At 28.5% G+C, this 16,350-nt stretch overlaps 1 protein-coding gene across 1 annotated transcript in view; it reads right to left on the bottom strand.

The window, feature by feature from the left end:
• Window positions 1-415: 415 nt before the first annotated feature.
• The window catches only part of LOC134835904 (lateral signaling target protein 2 homolog), a 157,170-nt gene continuing 141,235 nt past the window's right edge, over window positions 416-16,350 (bottom strand). The window contains exons 2-3 of the mRNA XM_063850911.1: window positions 2,405-3,941; window positions 416-719 (exon numbers count right to left, since the gene is read on the bottom strand). Coding sequence (XP_063706981.1) covers window positions 703-719; window positions 2,405-3,941 — 1,554 coding nt within the window. The 3' untranslated portion in view covers window positions 416-702. The remainder of the gene's footprint in view (window positions 720-2,404; window positions 3,942-16,350) is intronic.

The following is a 16,350-nucleotide window of genomic DNA, read 5'->3' as shown; positions in this document are numbered from 1 at the left end:
TAAAATGACAGTTTAAAATTTTTAATATTAATTAAGTTATAAAATAATTAATTAAATAAAATTTTATGAAAAATTGATTTTAAACTTAAATAAATAAATTAATATATTTTGAAACAATTGAAAAAAAAAATTAATTTAAAATCCATTTTTCATAGAATTTTATTTTTTAATTAATGAATTTAATTCAGAAAATTTCTAAAATAATTTTCACAAAAAAAAAATATTCTGAAGGAAGCCTTTTATTTTAAAATTCATTAAAAATAAAAAAAATATATTTATTTTGAATAAAAGAATCACTTTTATTATTTTGTATATTCTACCTAACACTACCATATTTTAGTGTTGTTGTTGTTTTTTTTTAATTTTTAATTTAATTAAATAATTAGTTAACACGAACAGTTAATAAAATCTAGTTACTTTTGCCTATTTTTATCATTTTTTTCTGTTTTAATTTTTTTTATTTAATAATTAATTAATAATAATAATAATAATTTTTAAATTATTTTTTTTAAATAATAATATTTTCCGTTCAACTCCTACAAAATTGCACATTTTTTCCTCTCATCATTTTAATTTTTTTATTATTATTTTTTTTCTTTCTAGTTAATAGTACGTCGTTTCCGTCTTCGGGAAATTTTTTGAGCATCACATCGATTCATCCGGGAACTCTTTTCAGGGCAACAACCTCATCTTCTCCTCCTCTTATTTCGTCACATACACTGCAAATAAAAGAAAAAAAAATAATCAAAAAATTATAAAAATAAAGTAATAAAAATATCGAGAGAAAACATTTTTATAAGAGAAAAATTATAGAAATCATGCAAAAATTTATCGGAAAAAGGATAAGAGAGAGAGAAAAATTTTGTGTGTGACGGAGTAGTTGCTTGATAGAGGATTTTTTTTGTTGTAGAGGAAGTTGTTTGGATGAAGAAGAAGAGCCGTTATGCCAATTCGATTGAATCACTTCGAAATCTTTCAAAAAAAAATTTTTTTTTTCAAATGTCATGGATTTGCCTACGGAAAATCAATCATCGGTACTTATGGCTTTAAACGTCTGTTTTTGTTTGTCTTTCAACATTCTTTTTTATCATTTTTTTTAGAGAATGAACGGAAAAGAACAACCTGTTTCGACTTCAGAGCAGAATGTCGATGATGAAACATGATGATGTTTAATCGTGAGATAAATTTTGTTTTGTGACTTATCGCTTTTTATATTTTTGTGCTGTTCAAATAGAAGATGACGACGACGACGCTCTTTTGATGGAAAATGGCACGATATCAGATGAGATTGGAATCATTAAAGGAAAAAATTAGAGTGAGTGTGTGTGAAAAAAGAAGTGCTTTTGTGCTTTTTGATTTGTGGCATGAAATGAAATGGAATGGCTCAAAGCAATTTTCCGTCAGATCAAGTAACTACGTGTGAAAATGTGATTTTTTGAGGGTGTTGGGGTGAAAAAAATTACAAAATTTTTAAAAATGTTTCACATTATTTTGGATTTTAAAATTTTATGAGAAGTATAATTAATTTTGACATTTAAAAAATAATAAGAAAATATTTTCGATTTTTTCTTAATTTTTTTAAATAAGATATTAATAAAAATAAGTAAAATATTAATTTAAAAATTAAAAAAAATTAATTTAATTTAAAAATTTAATTAATTTTTTTTTATTTTTTAAATTAATTTGAAATTTTTTTTTTTAAATTAATTTAAAATTATTTTTTATTTTTTTTTATTTAATTTTAATTTTTTTTTTAATTTAATTTTTTTAGGTTCCAATTAATTTTTTAAATTAATTTAACATAATTTTTTTTATTTTTTAAATAAATTTAATTAATTTTTTTTTATTTAATTTTTTAATTAAAATTTTACTTATTTTTTAATATCCTAATTCAAGAAAATAGGAAAAATAGTTGGAAAAAATCAAAATTATTTTTTTAATTAATTTTTAAAAATTTTGCTTAATGATCAAATTCAAATAAATATAAATAAATTTTTAATTTTTTTTTTTAACAAATTAAAGAAAAAAATTTAATATAATTTTCAAACGTTTTTGTATTTTTTTTGTTTTTTGAAGTATTTTAAATAATTTTTTTAACTGTTTGAATACTTTTTAAAATGTCTTTATTTTACTCTTTAAATTTAAAAATTATTCAAACAGTTAAAAAAAAATTAGTTGAAATTAAAAAAAAAAATACAAATTACAAAAAAACGTTTGAAAATTGCATAATTTTTTTTTTCTTTAATTTTTTACTTTGTTAAAAAAATTATTTAAATTTAATTCAATTAAATTTTAATTAAATAAAAATTTAAGATTGGAAAATTAATATTTAAATTTTTAGTAGAATTAAATTTGAAACATTTTTAAAAAAATTAATTTGCTTAAAAACAAAAATAAAACTCACCATTCGCTAATCCCGCCTTATTGACACTCGTAGTACTCGAGAAGCCGGGAATTTTCCGCCATCCTTTGCGACTCCAAAAACTAATTTTCTGCGGCTTTTCCGTATCATCACAAGACTTTTTCGTGGCACATTTGCCACCTTCGTACACCGAACTAAAGGAACGACTAGCTGTTGTTGTAATGCCGGAATCATCCGTACTGCGTTGCGACGATCTTATACTTCCGCTATGCGACGAAGCATTCCCGCCGCCAGATGGCGTTGACGAACGTGTTTGTGTCCCGCAAACACTCCCATTGCCGCCTGTTCCGCCATTTGTACGATGATAACGTAAACTCCCAACGTAACTTGCGGAACTGCTACTCCCACTAAATCCGCTATCCATGTCGCCATTGACGGCAGATGTACTGACGGGCGATAAGAGCTCATCTGTGGGTCCGACTTGACTCAAAAGTTCATTCAAATTGTCATGTTGCGACGCCGGCAAATCTACTCGTTCGTGCGTGGGACTCGTACTTGGGGGCGTTTCGGGCATCAACATCGCTTCCACAGACAAATTAAGTTCGCCTAATATCCGACGATGACGACTTTGGATGCGTCGAAACTCTTCCTCGACGAGACTTTGGTTTAGCGATACCATGGAGCTGCCCGCTGACATGATGCGCATCCGTGGATCGTTCGCGATCTCTTCATAGACATTCTCCTGTGTGCCATAGTGGTTTATGTACATGTGACGATTATTGGGCGAGTTTTTGCGACTGGCAGTGTTAAGTAATGCACGCATCGAGTTGGGGGGCGGGGGTCGAGATGGTCCCGGATCAGCAGAAAGTGCTGCCATCTGGAGAGTGGTTTGTCGCATTGTGTTTGACATGTGCGCCCCTGGCTCGTAATACGCGTACGAATATTCGTGCGGATGATGATGAGGATTGTTGCCATTACTGTGATGATGCGACATTGTGTGATAACCGTGACTAGTTGGGAGAGGAGGCGTTGGAACGGGCGAACTGCTATTCGGAGGCGTAATTGACGACGTTGGCGATGGCTCAAAACGTTCCATCGTAACAGCGATATTGTTGCGAGACCATCGAACTGGCTGATCGCCCATTTGTTGTGACGACGCGGCATTTTTGGCATAGTTGACAGTTGTGCGTGTTTTGGCGCGCGGCTTGCCATTTCTAATTCCGCGCTCATCTGGATCCGGTTCGATGCAAATCTCAATGACATCCAAGTCGTCCGGGTAACGATGAGAGGAGTTTGAACGTTGTTTTGTGTATGAAATCTTTTCGCCATGCGGCGGGGGGTATTCAGGCGGGGGCGGGAAATGCGGAAACAATGGCGACCCTGGACTATTATTCATTCGTGAAACGGAGTTATCATCGTGGTAAAATTGTGTCGTTTGTTGCTGCGGTTGTTGCATTTGTAACTGCTTCTGATGCTGCTGAAGAGCTGATTGTGACAAACCTCGAGATCGGGTCCCAATCGAAGTCGACTCCATTTTGTTATGGTTGTTGTTGTTGTGATTCTTGCTCAACGGAACGATCTGCAAAAGGAAAAAGACAAATTTTTAATTAACATCGAATCGAAGGTAAGTAAAAGTTTGTATTAATAAACAACTCGATATGAATTATGAGAAATTTCGACAAAAACCACTTCATTTAAGGCCCATAAATCTACAACTATAAAACTAACAACATTTATTTCCCCAAAAAACTTTTGCCATGTTAAACAATAAACAAAACCCGAAATCCAATTCAAATACACTGCGAAGTGAATATAAACTGAAAATTTGTTTGTTTTGTTTGTTTGTAACATAACACAGAATTTAATATTTTAGATACAGCCCAGATAGAGAGCAATGAGTGTGCATTTCGTAAATATTTGAGTTCATCGTAGGACGAAAATTAACTTTATTGTTATATGTTATGATTCGTAAGATCCTCACTATATGGCATACATGTGTACCATTTGTTTGTAATCAGATTGTTATCAAGCCAGCAACAAGACAAAGTAAAGATATTTTAATATGTAGACGACGTCATAAACACAAAGCACAATACAACTAACTAATACAATGTCTACAAGATTAAGTTAACAAAATTGAATTAATAACACATAATAGAGTGTGTAATTTCATGCAACGTTCATTCAAGTCTCTTCTTGTTACGAGGTGAGTACGTGGACAATCAATATTTGATTCAAAAAATTTTTTTTTCAGATTTTTTCTCTTTCAGGAACGATTCAGGAAAAATACACATTGGAAAATCCCAAAGGAATTAAAATGCAACCAAGGCTATTTTTTGCTTGAATATGGAAAGCATAAGGAGAAAGTGCTTTAGGACCTGTCACTAACTTTTCACATAGCCATGAGAAAATTACAAAGATGTTTGTTTGCTTTTTAGGTTATCCTTTGAGTTAATTTAAGTACAAAGAGAGTCTTGATGTTTACGAGGAAAATTCTTAGCCAGGTTGAGAAAATAAGGACAAGTTGAACAAATATTGGTTTCAGGCTTACATTGGTTATCATAGTACTATCTTGTTAATTAGTTAAGGCGCTTCAAATTGCATTCTGAAGTGCGACAATTGAATCTCCTGAACATGACGACCATTGAGATCGATTTTGGATTAATTTTAAAATCTGCGCCTTTGAAGTATTAACTTGTTTACAAAAGATTTTTTACAATGAATTCATTAGCAGCTTTTCGGAGAAAGTTTCAACAAAAAGGTATTTTAAATACGCTTCTTAAGAATCATATACTGAAGTGATACTGCTGACACAATGATGCCAATACGGAAAACACGCACTATCACTAATTCGAAAAAATTTAAATAAAAAAGACAAGAATCGAGATTTTGCTGGTCTTTTAAATTGAACTTTTCCAATCAGTCTTAATTGTAATTTTACTTTGAGAATCATTGAAGTCAATATTTTTCTAAAAATCAAAAATCCTCAAGAAAACTATTGACTTCAATGAATCTCAAAGTAAAATAATTACAATTAAGACAGAATTGATAAGTTCAATTTAAGAGACCAAAAAATCTTAAATTAGCGAAAAGCAATGAGAAATTATCTGTCATAATTGAAGAACTGAGAGGATAAATCGCACATACGCATTTTTTGAGCAAATTGAGTAAAATATGAGAGAAACAAGTTTTCATAAAAGTTATAAAATTTCAAAATTTGTTCGAAAATGTGATTTTTTTTTTTGCATTATGCCAATTTGTATATTTAAAGGATATCGTAAAGTAAAAGGATATCACACAAAGCCATACAAATAGTTTGAAAAACAAATTTCATTTTTTTTTTTTTTGGAAAAATTCTAAAAAATTAAAATTTTTTCATTAGTATATATCAGAAAGGCTCTAATTTATCATTTTTAATCATTTTATAACTCAAAACTGCCAAAAAATTGAAACTGAAAAAAAATTTTTTCTTTGACATAGTTTTGTTTTGAAAACTAAATCAAGAGAAAAAAAAACTGTGTCAAAAACTGTGTCAAAGCAATTTTTGTCAAATTTTGCTCCAAATGGATAAAAATTTGTCAGAGGGCTCTAATTTATTATTTTTAATCATTTTATAACTCAAAACTGCTAAAAAATTGAAACTGAAAAAAAATTTTTTCTTTGACATAGTTTTGTTTTGAAAACTAAATCAAGAGCAAAAAAACTGTGTCAAAAACTGTGTCAAAGCAATTTTTGTCAAATCTTGCTCCAAATGGATAAAAATTTGTCAGAGGGCTCTAATTTATCATTTTTAATCATTTTTTAACTCAAAACTGCCAAAAAATTGAGACTGAAAAATTTTTTTTTTCTTTGACATAGTTTTGTTTTAAAAACTAAATCAAGAGCAAAAAAAACTATGTCAAAAACTGTGTCAAAGCAATTTTTGTCAAATTTTGCTCCAAATGGATAAAAATTTGTCAGAGGACTCTAATTTATCATTTTTAATCATTTTTTAACTCAAAACTGCTAAAAAATTGAAACTGAAAAAAAATTTTTTCTTTGACATAGTTTTGTTTTGAAAACTAAATCAAGAGCAAAAAAACTGTGTCAAAAACTGTGTCAAAGCAATTTTTGTCAAATTTTGCTCCAAATGGATAAAAATTTGTCAGAGGGCTCTAATTTATCATTTTTAATCATTTTATAACTCAAAACTGACAAAAAATTGAAACTGAAAAAAAAAAATTTCTTTGACATAGTTTTGTTTTAAAAACTAAATCAAGAGCAAAAAAACTATGTCAAAAACTGTGTCAAAGCAATTTTTGTCAAATCTTGCTCCAAATGGATAAAATTTGTCAGAGTGCTCTAATTTATCATTTTTAATCATTTTTTAACTCAAAACTGCAAAAAAATTGAAACTGAAAAAAAATTTTTTCTTTGACATAGATTTGTTTTAAAAACTAAATCAAGAGCAAAAAAACTGTGTCAAAAACTGTGTCAAAGCCAATTTTTTCAAAATGGATAAAAATTAAACAAGTTAGAACTTAAAAAAAAAACTTTCATGAACAATATGCAAGTATGAACTACATTGAAATTGTGGCATGAGATTACTCAAATCCAAGACTCAGGTGCATCAAAAAAGTGTGAATGAATCAAGTTATTCAACAAGCTAAAACTCTTTTTCAATATCCCATTAGAGCGAAGTATTCACGAACGAACAGCAATTGACACCAATCCGAACTAATTTCCTATTCAAGGGTCCATTAGCAGTTTTCCGGTTCAACTGCGACTTCTCTCAATAAATTCAAAGCACAGAGTAGAGTAGAGCGATAAAGAAAAGCGGAAAGAGTAATTAACTGGGTAAGTTACTAGCAGTAATTTATACACACGACACACTCACATGACTCCCTCGTCTGAGCCCTTTTATTTTATTGATGATGACATGCCAGAGATAAAATTCGAAAATTTTTCGAATACAGAAAAAGGATGCAAGAGGCGAAACGACAAGCAACACACTCTGTGGTTTTTCTCCGTCGCACCAATGAAGTGAGTAAACGACACATACACAGTTTTCGTGCGGTGTGTTCACTCTAATATTATTTATTATTAAATTGTCTTGTTATTCGATTTGCGGGATGTTCATTCTATTACGCTTTACCTCTTCTCTCGCTTGCAGACTTGTGGGCTTGTAATAAAATTGTCTCGTCGTCGTTGTCGGCATGTTATTGTTGTTTTGTTGTTATTTACAGACGACGCGACATTTCAATCAATTCAAAAAAGAAATTGATCCTCTTAGATCTTCCGTCTTCCCTTTGAGCATTTTTCTTCGAGCGAGGGAGACAATGTAATTTTCCCGTTCCTGTTTCGAATTTCAAGGATTTTCATCTTCAAGCGCACGAAAAAAAAAATTTAACCTTAATTTAAATGCAAATTCTATTTCAAATGTATTCATTTCCCATGTTGATAAGTACTACACCAACTTTGCTTCCTGCTTTGTGCCATTAAAAAAATTTGAGCAAAAAATGCATTATTTTCGCCACTTTTTGCCATCTTGTCCCAAATAAGAGCAAAATTGAGAGCAGAATGCAAAACTACAATATTTTTTCAATTTTTATGCAATTCATAATGCAAAAACCCACTCACACTCGAGTGAAAATCTGCTTCAGTCTCGTAAAATTCGAAGAAAAAAATTTGTATGAAAAATGCAAATATCTTCAGCGTAGGTACTCGCTCCGCCATTGAAGTGAATGAATTCAAACACACGAGAAAATCCATTAAAACTTTAACTGATAAAATACATAAAAGATGATGATGTTGCACAAAAATAATAATAATGATGATAGTGAAAGCAGGCAAACATTCACATTCTTTGTATAGCTGAAGCAGAAGATGCCTTCTTTTGAACCCGAAAAACCGCACGAAATACAATAAATAAAGCAACTCGACTTTTTGTGGGATGGAGCGCGCGCGCTGGGTGGAAAAATACAATGTGACAGGTGATGCGAAATGAGGGATTTGAACTTCATTTCTTGAATTTTTTAATTTTTTTTTAGTATTTTTTGGATATTTTTGAAAATTCCTTCAAATTTTATCTGATTTCAATTATTTCTTAATTTTTCTAAAGTCTATTTTATTAAATTTTTTTTTATTTATTTCTTATTTTATTTTTTAAAATTTTTGTTTTATTATTTTTTTTTAATTTTTAATTTTTTTTTTTATTTTTTTGTTTTTTTTAATTTTTTATTTTTTTTAATTTTTCATTTTTTTCAAGATCATTCAAATATTTTTATTTTTACCGCATTTCGAAGAACTCGAATTGTTTTTATTTCTTCTTAATTTTTTTTTTATTTTTCTTAATTTTTTAAGAATTTTTCGAATTTTTATAATTTTTTCAAATCATGAAGATTTTTTATGAGATTTTCAAATTTTTTAAATTATTTTTTTTTTATTTTTTGACGTCAGTCTTAAATAAAATATTTTAATAATAAAAAAAAATATTTTCTAATTTTTCTGAAATTTCTACGAAATTTTTCTATTTTGTTTTTTTTTTTTATTTTTTAAATTTTATTAAATTTTCTGACAAATTTTTTGATTTATTTTTTAATTTTTAATATTTTTTACAATATTTATGAAATTTTCGACTTTTTGTAATTTTTTTTTCAAATTTCACGAGTTTTTTTAAAAATTTTTTGTAATATTTTCCATAAGCTTCCCGAATTATTTTTTTAAAGTATTTCAGATGTCAAATGTGTTTAATGATTTTTTTTTCATGAATGAAATTTTCATGAATTTTCAAGATTTGAACAAAATAAAATTTTTTTTTTAAATTTTTCAACATTTTAATACTCCTCATTTCATAAAATCACAGACAGACAATAAAATATCTCTTAAAATCCAAAAATTTCCCAAAAAATCCTTCAAGATAAATAAACGAGAGCGAAACGAGGAAAAATCCTTAGTGGATAATTGACATGAATGAACATGCAAAATATCTGCATAATTTTGTAAAATTTTACTTTTGGCTGCACTCGTGAAGTAACGCACAACGACAACATGACACAGGCGCAGCGGTATATGTAATCCAATTTGATAATCTTCTTGTTGCATGTAATTTGGTTTATTTTTTAAAAAGGAAAATGATGATGTTGATTTTGAAGATGAAGTTGTTTGTAAATGTTGCAAAGTGTTGTTTTAATTTGATAACGATTTGCAAATGGTTTCAAGTTTCATCAAGTTTGAAAATTAAATTTTAATAAAACACTTGCGGCTACTGGTTTTTCGTTAAAATCATAGAAAGCATTGATTTTCTCGACAATTCATTAAAATTTTTTTTTTGCTTCATTCTGTTGGAAGTTGTTACAAGAAAAGGACGAAAAGTCAACGCACAAAAAAAAATTCAAAATTTTCAGTGAAATTAAAATTAAAAAAAAAAACTAAAAAAATGGCAAATTCTAAAGTAAGTAAAAATTTTCTTAATAAATTTTTTTAAAAATTAATTAAAATTTTTTTTAAAAATTAATTTAAATTTTTTTTAAAATTAATTTAAAATTTTTTTCAGTGTTGCGTTGCTTATAAATGTCGCCCTAGATGTCGTCCATGCACTCCGCGACGTTACTGTGTGCCCCAATCCTGCTATTTCGGATGTGCCCCATACTCTTGTAGCCCACGTGGTTGCGGTCCATGCGGTTATTATCCAGCTGCTTGTTGCGCTGACCCCTACTTTTACTGCCCTCCATGCGGTTATTGGGGCTCATGTGGCGGATTATGCTACGGATATTGCTAAAACACTTCCATGAAAAATTGAAAATATAAATAAATAAAGAAAAAGGAGGTCTAGACAAAGCAAATTCAATTTAATTGAATGATATTCGATTCTATTCGATTTTTTTTTACGATTTTTCTTATAAAGAATTCATGCACTAAGAGCCATACGAAACTTTTTCTATTTTTGACGCTTTATGAAAAGTTTCGTGTGACATAAATATCCTGGATTGCTCTGTTTTTGGATTGGAGCCAAGAAGAAAGATTCCAAAAAAAAAACATTTAATAGATAAATTTTGAAATTTATTGGCAGAAATGATTTTTGAGTTTTTTTTTATGATGTCGATTCACGACAATAACAAAAATTTTTTGGGCTTGCTTTTATAGGAAAGCGGAACCAAACAAATATTTTTAATAACTTTCCCATGGAAAATGTATCCAAACTGCTAATCTAACAAGTTGATCCGACAACAACAAACTAAATAATAAAATCTGAATTTATTACGAGGAATTTTTATATTTTATCATCATGTGGCTTTTATTGTTATCAATATTTATCGTGCAGGAGACACGACAGAATGGAAACGATAGTTTAGGATACAAAAAATGTATATATGTGGACAAAGTTTAAGTGGTACGTACTCAAATTTCCGCCTAACCCTTATGAGTTGGATGTTTTATTAGAGAGCACGTGTGTATATGGGTGCCTTGAGGTTAGAAAAGTGATGAATTTTAGAATTTTTGGTATTAAAAGATTTACTCTAATTCTAAAGGTTTAGGCTTTAAGCTTTTTTTGGAACAAGATTTTTCATAAATGGCCTTTTTTAGCATCTAATGAACCTCATGAAGCTCCAAGGTAAGATTTTTTTTCAAATTTTAAAGTAATTGAAGCTTTGACCTTTAAATGACCTTTTGAATTGACCTTTATCTTAAGTAATTGAAGTATATCGATCACTTTATCTCTTGAAAACCTAAATAGCTGAAATTTTGTGATTTTTAATTGATATTAAAATGACAAAATTTCAGCTATTGAGCTTTTCAATTTATCGATATACTTCAAATACTTAAAGTTTAAGGTCTTCAATTACTTCAAAACTTATAAAAAATTCTTATCTTGGAGTCTTATGAGGTTAATTAGATGCTAAAAAAAAGTCTTTTATGAATATCCTTCAGGGTTGCAAAAACTTTTGACTCAAACTTCAGCTTACAAAACTTAAGTGACTTAAACTTCAACTCATGTTTAAGTTAAAAAAAAATTTCGACTTTTGACTAAAGCTTAAGTTTAAGAAAAAGTTAAAATAATTCAAAAGTGAAATATTTTTTGGATTTTTAACAAAATTTTAAATAAAAAAATCAAATTTTTAGAAATTTTTTAAAAAAATTTCGTATTTTAAGTTAGTTAATTTACTTAAGTCAAAACTTAAGCTTTAAGTCTTTACTTAAGTTTTAATAATTTGACTTAAGTCAAACTTTTATGAGTTTTACTTTGAAATTTTAATCAATTAGTTTTTAAGAAATGGATCAGGCGATATAAATAGAATAATCTTAACCTATTGGAAAAAAAGTTTCAAAAACCTCGTTAGTTGAGTTGAGTTATTGAGCTTTAAATAAAGAAATCAGGGTTGCAAAATCTATTAAGTATGCAAAAGTAACTTAACAGATTTTGAAACTTTGACTTCTTTATTTAAAGCTCAATTTTTAAACTAACGAGTTTTTTGATTTTTTTTCCAATAAGTTCATATCGCCTGATCCATTTCAAATGCAAATGGATGATTTTCAGACTCTTCAAATTCTCAAACAAACTTATCTGATGGATTTTGGAATATCTTGTCATACAAAAACTGATGAAAACTCAAAATCGGTAAGTTTTTCAAACCTTTTCTTCCCACAGAGTCCCTTTTTGATAAAACGCAAAATTTTAATATCTCCTTGTTATTTATGTGCCATGATAAAAATGAAAAAGAAAAATAATTCTGAGAAAAGCCATATCATGTTTTATAGTCCGAATTTTATGTGTAAAGCGATTTCTTCGTTTTTTTTCATTAAATAGCCAAAGCCAATATAGAGGTCAACTTTGTTCCCGTCCTTTTTTATTTTATTATTAGATGAAAAAACCTCACCCATCATCATCAGCATGATGTGTCATATTTGTGTTTGGTTTCATATGACCATTAAATTTTAATGAATTTTTGCGTCGAGTTCAATTCAATATTTCTACATACAGTCTGACATTGTTGGACAACGAATTGTAACGTATTGGACCATAAAGTACCCGAATGGTGTCTCTGTCGAGTTTTACATGAAAACTTTGTGTTACAATTTTTTTTTGATAAAATGTTTCATTTTGCTCCGTGCTATAAAAGATTTTTTTTATGCAAGATATTTTATTAGATTTTTATGCTGGTGTCGATTCTCGTATGGGGTTTGTCATTCTCGCATTGTTTTTTTTACTATCGACAACAATATGGCATTTTATGCGACTCGAAATGAAGTCTCTGAAATAATTTCATTTTTACTTCTCTCTATTTTTTATGAGCTGTGACAATGTTGGAGAAATGAAATTATCAGCACATAAGCGACCAAAGTTAAAAATTTTATAAATTTTTAGTGCCAAGTAGATTATTTCATTATAATTAACTCGATGGAAGAGTTTCTTTCCAGTCCCACGTACATTTGTAATTATCGTAAATCACTGTCAAACGGAGCCATTTATGATTGAATTCAACGCACGAATTTGCACTGTTTTACTTCTGTTTTTCATAAATTATGGGTTTTACTGTCGAGACTCTATTATCGGACATGTTTGAAATTGTTTCTCTTACCATCGATTTAAAGTTGTTGCCGAGTTGCGGTTTTGCGAGGTAAGGACTGTTTAAATTATGTTTTAGATTTTAAATAATTTTTTTTTTCAGAAAATTTTCTTTTGAGGATGGATTTTTACCTTAAAAAATTTTTTTAATGGTAAGTTAACTTGTATCTTAAAATTTTAAGGCAACAAAAAATCTGCTTCCAAACTACTTGACAATTAATTAGGAATCATATACTGAAGTGACACTGCTGACACAATGCTGCCAATGCGAAAAACACGCACTATCACTAATCCGAAAAAAGTAAATCAAAAAGACATGAATTGAAAAATAATTAAGAAGTAATAATTGGTTTAGAGCAATAAATGTGATCTGGGCTGCAAAACTTATTAAGTCTAAAGACAAAAGTATTCATTTTTGACTTAAATTTGAGTAAAAATCACTTAAGTTTAATATTTTTTTTAGTTTTTTAAAAAATTGATTTTTTTACAGAATTTTGTTTAAATTTTAAAAACATTCGATTTTTGATCAAAATTAACTTAAAAAACTTAAGCTTTAAAAAAAATAAAATAATATAAAATCTTTTAATTAAATTTAATTTAAACATTTTAAATTCATTTCAATTTAATTCAAACTTTTTTTAAATTTCCGACCAGACTTAGCAAAAAAAAAATTTTTTTTTCGAAAATTAAAAAAAAATATTTTGAAAAAATTTATCAATTAGTTTTTATATAAGTCAAAATCAATTTATTTTAGATTTTGACCAGATTTTGCTAAAAAATTTTTTTTTTTTTTGATAATTTTGACTTAGTAACTTTTACTTTAAAAGTAAAATGGTTTTAAATTTAAACTGTTAATTAAAATTATACTCAAAAAAAAAAAAAAAAATTAAATTTTTTTGTCAATTAAACCATGCCTTCAAAATCTCATGATTTTTGTTTGAATTATTTTTAAAAATTACAAAACAAAAAATTTCATATTTAATTAATATTAATTCTAAATCATATTAATATCAATTTAATATGATAATTTATTTAATTCGCACTTTAAGTGAAAACTTGCTACAATTTTCTCACAAAATCGCAATAAATTGCCTAAACAACACTCAACATTTCATTGGATGAAATATCTATACGCACATCATATCATCGTAAATAAAAACATTTATTAGAAATGCATGAGTAAATAATAAATCTCGGAAAACACAAAATATTTCTACATATATTCATCGCTTGATTCATTTCGTTGCTAGACGAAAAATTGTGAAGAGTAGTAAATATAAAATAAAATATTTTATAATATTTTAATGAAGAGTCTCTACTCCACAGTCTGGCATGTTTTCGTAAAAATAACACTTGAAAGCAACAAATATCCGGGCAGCAATTCATAACTCTCGTGGTATAATATAATTTGTATTTTAAACAGAAATATGTATAATTACATTTATTTTCAATGATTTGTGTCTGTCCTAAAATACTAAAGTTTTGTTGTTGTTTTTGTTGACGACGATGGCAAATAAAAGAGTGTTTTTGTATGCGTTTAATACATGAACGCACAAGAAATGCATTTCAAAATTATTATTATTTAATTTTATGAATGAAAATTATGTATAATTTAAATTTTCAATGAAATTATTCATGAGAACACAAAATGATTGTTTTAATGGTGTTTGATGGAAAATTTTTGGGATGCGTGATGAATGTAAATTGAATTGAATTGAGTAATCATATTAAATAAAATCGTCAAATTCTTACATCATCATTAAATGAACATTTCACGAACAAACAGGCAAGTTCATGTTTAACAAGGGTTGGTAGGTTGGTATTTGCCAAAAAAAAAAAGAGGAACGAAGGGGTGATGTCAGCTCATCTCAACTCTTTTCAATTAAATTAAGTTTAAATTATTGCCAAGCCATTGCTTTCGCATAATGGCGCATTATATAGAGAAAATATCCTTAAATCATGATACTAATCAATGGTTTATCTTTTTCTCATTGCCATTGTCGCAGCATACGATGCGAAAGGACATTTACATGGATTAAGTCAATAAATAACATGGATTTTATCCGAGTCGAGTCAAGTCCTTCTTCGTCGTCGTTTTCTTTAATTTATGTCGAGGTATTGTGCCCCGTGAATTGAAAGTTGGTGAGTTTTATCAATTGAAGAGATTATTTTGTCTTACTTTGACTTAAGATTAACTTTAACTTTTAGTTTAACTTTAACTTTAACTTTAACTTTAACTTTAACTTTAACTTTAACTTTAACTTTAACTTTAACTTTAACTTTAACTTTAACTTTAACTTTAACTTTAACTTTAACTTTAACTTATACTTTCAGGAGTTTAAGGAGTTCAATTTTTTCAACGAGATTCTAAGAAGGATTTCATATCATCAAAATTAGATTCTGAATTTCTGAATGAAGCATTTTGTTGAACGTATTATTGGTAAGTATCCTTTGAAACTTTTTTTTCGGGTTTCAGCATTGAACTTCGAGCATCTTGAAGATCAAATCTCTTCTAAATCTATTCCAATTAATCCAAACCAAGCATAAAAAAACTTCACTTGAAGGCTTCAAATTTTTGACTTTCGTTCCACGGAGCTGCTATCTAGATGTTGTTTTAGTTTTATAAATGTCACATATACACACGGGTATCATGTCACCCATAAATAAAGCCAAACACACACACACACCCGAGAGTTGAGGGACCAAGTTGAGACTAATTCAAAACTTGTAGTAAGTAATATGTCCTAATCATCTCCTTTCCACATCTCTCTCGGTTCTTGTTGTTTTTGTAACGACATCATTGTTGTTGTTGTACCGTACGAACTTTTTGTGCAGAAAAACACGCACTCGAATGGGCCATTCATTCAATTTAACCTTCCAAAACATTAATCCATGTGTATAATAGAAGACGAAGCAAGAAATATATAAGTTTATGTTTATTGTTGTTGTTGCTTTATAATGCCTTAGCAAAGGCTTTTGTGGAATGGCTTCGATGTAATATCACGTTATTATAGAGAGAGAGAAAGAGCAACGTATGTTTTTGTTGTCTTTTTGTCTGTTTCAATCTAAAAGAGACACATTTCAATTTACCCTTTTTCTGTCTGTGGGTCGTAGAACTTGGCATTATATCGGGCGGTTTTTTGGACGACGTCGACGACGACGAAAAATTTGTTGGTAGTGTGCAAAATGATGATAATATGTTACAATCCAGACGGGTTCTCTGTTTTAAATAACAATAATGTGTCTTTTATTGTTTTTCCTCTGTACTTTTTTGATTGCGGAGAAAAAGGGGCGTTTCAAGTCCTTTGCAGTTGATTTCAATTATTATCCCTTCATCATTCAGTAATTCATTAATTTACCACCTCATTTGACCTCGTTTTGCTTCAATTCATTAATTTCTTCCTCTACGTCATTTATCTTTTATTAGAAATCTTTCCTTCCT

The sequence above is a fragment of the Culicoides brevitarsis genome, chromosome 3 (genome assembly GCF_036172545.1).
Source record: "Culicoides brevitarsis isolate CSIRO-B50_1 chromosome 3, AGI_CSIRO_Cbre_v1, whole genome shotgun sequence".
Taxonomy (NCBI): Eukaryota; Metazoa; Arthropoda; class Insecta; order Diptera; family Ceratopogonidae; genus Culicoides; species Culicoides brevitarsis.
The sequence above is the reverse complement of the archived record's forward strand: the minus strand, read 5'-3'. Positions and strand labels throughout refer to the sequence as shown.